At 40.5% G+C, this 6,888-nt stretch overlaps 1 protein-coding gene across 1 annotated transcript; it reads left to right on the forward strand.

Annotated features, from left to right (window-relative positions):
* The first annotated feature begins 1,900 nt into the window (after nucleotides 1-1,900).
* On the forward strand, nucleotides 1,901-6,475 carry LOC145459271 (putative helicase mov-10-B.1). Its single transcript, XM_080337924.1, has one exon. It carries the CDS (start codon nucleotides 2,388-2,390, stop codon nucleotides 5,151-5,153), a length of 2,766 nt encoding a protein of 921 aa, XP_080194050.1. The 5' UTR covers nucleotides 1,901-2,387; the 3' UTR covers nucleotides 5,154-6,475.
* The last annotated feature ends 413 nt before the right edge of the window (nucleotides 6,476-6,888 follow it).

Genomic DNA, 6,888 nt, shown 5'->3' on the forward strand with positions numbered 1-6,888 from the left:
CAATGGTGAGGCTTAGCCCGCCAGTGCCTTACCTCTGGTTTCGAGCTTTATTTCCGAACAATATATACCAGTTTTTTACAGAGAAAATATGGCACACACGAGGAATCCCATATAGTGAGTTCGAATTAGTGCAACCATGACGTCATGAATTTTCAATTGTGACGTAACAGTTGATTGGCATGTATGGCTCTTTGGGAGTTGACATTGAAAAAATAGGGCCAATATGGCTCTTCGGACAAAAAAGGTTCCCGACCACTGATCTATGTAATATTTATTGAATTTATTGCAAAAAATTCTGCGACCGTTTTCACATATCCAAGGTCACTGTGTAAGGTACTGTAGCCAATAAGCGAGACACGCATTAAATGTGGCTTCATCATGAGAATTCATGATAAGATTTGTCCGACACTGTTTTTTTTTTTCTGGAAAACATGGTCGAAGACCATTGGGATGAACGAGTGTAGGGGTGTGCAACGAGCGAGCTCAGGCCTATGAGATGCCAACCCCTTCTGCGTCGGGGCACGTGAAGACGTAAAATTTTGGCGAACAAACCGCTGATAAAATGCGGTGCAAAAAACAAAAGCGGCGACAAAACCTTGGTCTAAAAATGACTAATGCTGGATGGCCAAACCTTTCGAGATGGATTGAATATGCTTCGTTGTAAACACGAAATAGTCCCGTTCTTGCAATCTGAGTAAACAGTAGTACAACTGCGATACGCAGAGGAATTTAATTCGCTCTAATTTGAAATCGCGTGCGTCAGAGATGTTTTGTAGAGCTGTGTTGGGTAAAATTGTGGTGTGCGGATTCTGTATGTCATACATGCCCGTAAAATCGTAGCATACCGGTACTACTGTAATATTAAAAATATATTCCTTTTCATTGCTGAGGCTCGGGTCGCGAGATGCCACAAAAACTCAGATTTTGGTGGTATAGTCAAAAAGCTGCTTTCCCGTTATTATACTGTCATCAATTATCAAGTTAGATTGAGCTAAAAAGTAGAACACACAGTATCGTGAGTTATTTGCCCTTTTCACAAACTTACGAGATAGAAGTTGGAGCAACGTATCATCAGGTAGCGAGCTCTAATGTGCCTACTCTCCTTGATCGTTTTGCACCTTATGTTCTGAAGAAATAAGGCAAAAGCCTCAACACAAACACGTGGGTTTTTCATCCTTTCGACAAACTGGAGCCTCGCGGGACCTTTGTGTCAGCTCTCAAAAACGATTTCTGCCTGCAAGCATTTTTCACTCCCGAAAAATACGCCGTATTTTGGATAGGAGTGCAGAACAGATTTTAAGACCTGGCCATCCAAGCAAGTAGACGTTCTTGTACAAATTCCGAACAACATTGTTTGGCCGAGAAGGGTTTTAGTGAAATAATTGAAAGCAAAACGAGCGACTAAAGTTGCCTTTTTGATGAGACACTTGATAGCTTAAGTTACATAGTAGCCAGTTTGTTGCACATCTGAACAAAATATTATTAAGCAGGCCTATCTTTATCTTCTTTTTGTATAACAATTTTCGATTAGCTTGTGCGAAGTAAATTTATTTTACAAAACAAGTGCGAACGGAGCTCAAAAAGGTTGAAAAGCACTGCGTCAAACTGATTAAGTCTTATTTACGTTCTACCATGAATGATGGTCGGCTATCTGCTTTATCCATTCTGTCTATAGAAAGAGACTACGTTCAAAAACTTGAATTTGAGGATATTATCGCTGATTTTGCTTCTGCGAAAGCCCGAAAAGCTCAGTTTTGAAGCGGCTATTGATTTTCTATTTGCACAATACATTCGTTCGTTATTTCTTGTCTTTATTATTTATGGCCTTATTAACGTTGAGACGGCGAGGCTGGAACGCGGCATAATATTTCTAATTATTTTTATAGACAAGACTGCTTGAACATCATTATATTTCGAAATTTGCTGCGGTCTACTTAAAGGGAGGGGGTGGCATTTTAAGCGAGAGCCAGGGGCGGCAGCACACGCTGCTACGCCAGTGGTGAAGTTGACGTGAAATGTAAGCTAATGTGCAACATATTCGATAATTTAAAATCCAAACCTTGGGCTGGCGTTCTACCGATTGCAGAGCAATGTTATCAACAATGATCTCATCGGTTATTTACAAACAACAGTCAGCCGAGAATATTCGGGTTTATTTCAATGAGCATATTGTTCAATTGCCTATTTAAAAATGTAGACTTGAACGGAGCATACTAGGCCCCTTAACCGGATATTGGTTATATAGGCCTTGCCACACAGCCATCTAAAAAGAGTCCTGGCACGATCGAAGGCTCTATTAGCTATTCACTGCAAACGACACTAAAATTATTTTTCTATGAATTCCAGTAATTCACGATGGACATTTAGTTATTACTCGGACGTTTGTGATGGCGGACTTATTGCAAGTATACAGAGATTTCCTGACGTATTTGTCCCAAAACGGTAGCCGTGTCGATGTTGTATGGCATCGCAGCGAACTGCGGGAGAGGTACATGCTATTCAAGATTAACCAGCAAGCGAAGCTAAATTTCAGTACATTTCTGTACAAAGGTTCACGCTGGAACCCACCGTACTTATGGTATGACAAGTTAGACGTTCGCTTTTTGAGGAGATATCGTACGCAAGCAGTCTCTCGTGTTACGAGAAGAACGAGGACTATAAAACAGGCCATACCAAAAACCCATGAAGAAACGAAACAGGATAGATCTTACCCCGTAAAAGTTGATTCAGTCGGCAAGCAGGGCGTAAGAAATGATTTGAAATACCCTGTTTCCGCTTTGAAGACAGGTAATCAATCAGCAACTCCAAAACTGTCAGTTGGAAATTGCGACCAAAGTCGGATGGAATGTAACAGTTTGAAATCGGGGAGAAGCTTGGTTCAGACACGCATGCAATCAGGTCAGAGATCCACGGAGCAACAGGCGGTATTGAGTGCTGTACGAGACATTGCACCAACAAAACCGACTGTAAGCAGAAATATTAATGACAATTTGCAGATTGACAGCCAACAATATCGCAAGACTTACGAGAACGACACATACCAACAGATACGCCGCAAAGCGAGTTCGAAACGCTCAAGTAGAAATATAGTGTCGGGGATCCCGCCAAAATTCATGTCAGGTGGCCAGAATGAACTGTTGAAACTACCGCATTACTTTGTACCGGATAAATTAAAAATGAAGACTTCGTTTGGAGGCTCAAGAAGTATCAAATTAGTCTCGGAAGATTTGTCGACAGAAAATTATGTCGAGAAATTTCATTTGCTTCTTCATATCGAGGAGATTAGACACAATGACGATATAGAATTCTACACTATGAAGTCGACGACTATGAGGAAGAGCCCACCGAGCTACTTGTTGCAATTGGACGTTCCCGGCTTAGCGGAAAACAGACCGTCACTGCTCATTGGCGACCGCGTTTATGTCGTGAAATTGGACAGTGGCGGTAACGAATATGGGGATGAATATGAAGGCTTTGTTCATTATGTGGAGCAGCAACATGTGGGTCTCGGATTTAATCAAAAACTAACGATATCGTTTCAAAACAACATGAAATTCAGTGTTAGATTCACATTTAATCGACGTTCGCTCCGGCTGATGCATAGAGCTTTGCATGTGTTGAAAGCTTCCCACCTGTCAGAAATGCTTTTTCCTAAAACTTTTCCCGAACCGTACACTCCCAAAAAGAAGCTAATAATGAGGAACAGAAACATCGAATCGAACAAAGAGCAACGTGTGGCAGTGGAAAATATCGTGTTGGGTAAGACACCTCCAATTTACGTTATTTTCGGGCCGCCTGGAACCGGCAAAACTGTGACGATGGTGGAATCGATATATCAAACCCATAAAGAGTACAATTACAACATACTTGTCTGCGCCTTGTGCAACAACGCCTGTGACATGCTGGCATCCAAGCTAACAAATTATATTGACAAGAATAAAATGATCAGAATATACGCGGCCTCGCGAAGCTGGAGCAGCGTACCAAAGGAAATAAGAGAAGGCAACACCAACTTCAGAGATGAAACAATATACATGCCGCAAGAGTTAGAACTACTAAACTATCGAGTGATCGTTTGTACGTTCTCAACAGCCGGGCGTATTGCTTCGATGAATGTTCCTAAGAATCACTTCAAGCGCATATTCATTGATGAGTCAGGACAGGCATTGGAACCCGAATGTTTGGTCTCCGTGTCCAACATTTTGGCAGAAGACGGAAAATTAATTTTAGCAGGTGACCCCAAGCAACTCGGTCCGATCGTGAGATCCCCACTTGCGAAAAAAAGCGGCCTTCAAACGTCACTGTTGCAGAGATTGATAGACACCTGTCACATTTATCGCAAAGATAAAACGACAAGTCAGTATAATCCACAGTGCGCAACGAAATTGGTTAACAATTATCGTTCTCACGAAGTCATCCTGCAGATATCCAATCAGCAATTTTACGATGGTGATTTGATGGTATGCGCTGACGAATTTAAACGTACAAGAATGTGCAGTTGGGATGAGCTGCCGAACCGAGATTTTCCGATCATCTTTCACGGCATTGAAGGCAAAGAGATGCGTGACGAATCAAGTCCATCATACTACAACCAGGATGAAGTTAAACAAGTGGAAATCTATGTCGACAAGCTAATGGCGGCGCAAAAAGGTAATCATAAATTACGAAGTCCGGCTGATATAGGTGTCGTTACTCCGTACCGCAAGCAGTGTGAGAAAATAAGGAGATCTGTTAAAAAATATCCAGGCATCGACGTAGGCAGCGTAGAGGTATTTCAAGGTCAAGAACGGCCTGTGATTATCATTAGCACTGTACGGAGCAGTCAGGAAGGGCTGTCGGATGATGCGAAATATCATCTCGGATTCTTATGCGATCCCAAAAGATTCAACGTGGCGCTGACAAGAGCGCAAGGTCTGTTGATAATTGTCGGGAATCCCCGGCTTTTGTGTCTCGATAAATATTGGAAATCGTTGCTCGTTTACTGCTTGGAAAACAAGGCGTATCGCGGGGTTAAGTTTACCAGTGAAGACTTCAAAGGTGCCAGCGATATGGAAGAGATTGAACAGTTATTCAGTAAAATTGAAATTGATTCCGCTGATGAATGTGAGAACGATGATGATTTTACAGCTCCGTTCTGGAGGACTGAGCAATAAGCAATGCATAATATTTCGTCACTTAGTTTGAATACCAAATCAAACTTCTTTCTATAATCTCAGAACTTAATCATCCGAAATAATACCGCAGTACTCTACAGTATATGACCACTATTACCAATACTACGAAGTCCATAACCGAATACTCAGTTTCCATAGAACAATTCATGACATTTTGGAATTCATCATGCCGACTTACCGAACGGTTCTGGTGATATTTGTAAAGAAGCTCATCGTTTTAATCGTTTCTGACGAATGCCATTAATTGGTACTGCTGTTTTTTTAAAATATGTATATTACTATGTACCCTTGATTTAACAACATAAAGTTGATGTGGAGCGACTTTTTATCGTACGTATCGCGTCTGGTCTCTAGAGAATGACTGTAATATTATTCTTGTTGATATTTGCGATTTTGTTATTCATTGCAGACTAGTTTCAATTTGAGCTCCAAGTCCTTATCCTGAAATATTACGCAGCAAGATCAGTTTCAGTATAGCATCTCGATAACCGGTGTCGATGCACCGGAATTAACTTCTTGTGGGTCCGCAAAAACGAGGGATATATATTTGGGCACACTGTCGTCTTGCAGCTCTGTCTTTGAAGTAATAAAGGAACTGTCGCTTTCGCAGTTGAAGTTAACATTTACGCGCGTGTAGCAAGCTGGTTACGTAAATGTATTTGATTGTGTGTATAGCTAAGCTACAAATCAAAGTATTCGAGCGTATTACATGCAAGTATATTTGTCATTGTCATGCAACATAAATTATCATCGTCAATATTGCCATTGCTTATCAGCTTTAAATTGATTTCCTCGAAGTTTGTTTGATTTTATGCGGATCGTCACCACCGTTACCACGGATCCACGTATGGGGAAATACACAAAATTAGAGTATAGCGCACACAAATTTATCCCTTTTTGTTAAATATTCTAATCGTTTGCTCTATGTCGAATAAATTTGTAAATTTGTGTGTTACAATTTGTAAACCACTGACTAACATGTCACTGATTTCATGAATTCCCCAGTATACACCACGCGCTGCACGTGTAAATACGGCTACTTTGTGCTCAGGTCATGACGTCGTTACGCACAACAGGGGTCCATTGCTCGACCCGAATCCGTTCGCGGTCCGTTAATGATACCCAGTAACATAACACCTTAATTGTTGATTTTCGAGACAATGGAGGCCTATACTTTGGTGTAATTACAGTCCATAGTAATACGGACTTTATTATTATTATCTCATGTCAGCCGGTTGCCTAAATCCCATAAAAATCGACGATATGGATAATCAAATTCCATTCACTTTGAAATATCAATACTTACAGTTCACCTTATTCATAAGAGCATCAATTCTATTAGTATTTTAAATATCACGCGTCAATGCTTGAATTCCGTATATGTGTAACTTACAGCATTGCATTGTCTGGCTGTATTTAAATAAATTGAGGGGAGAATGCAGGTTTCTCGATAATATTAATGTTATGAAAAGTGATTGGAATAGGCGTTTGGAAAATTCGTTGATTTCAACTCAATGAATGAATTTCGTCGATGATATTAGTAGTTGCAAATTTGCAATGCACATATTTATATCAAATATTAATCCTTCTTCATACCCGGTGATCAGATTTACTGGTAGAGATGATGGAAAGTTTGAGCACATAATTATTGATGATGCATCTTAGGGTTGTTCTTAATCCCTTTGTTGCATGTTGTTATTTCTTGAACTCCCAT

The sequence above is a fragment of the Botryllus schlosseri genome, chromosome 16 (assembly GCF_051294905.1).
Source record: "Botryllus schlosseri isolate E-star chromosome 16, Bs_hap1, whole genome shotgun sequence".
NCBI classification, from domain to species: Eukaryota; Metazoa; Chordata; class Ascidiacea; order Stolidobranchia; family Styelidae; genus Botryllus; species Botryllus schlosseri.

What these genes read in the sequence shown, in the direction of transcription:
- LOC145459271 (XM_080337924.1), top strand. Translation starts at nt 2,388, where the DNA reads ATGGCGGACTTATTGCAAGTATACAGAGATTTCCTGACGTATTTGTCC.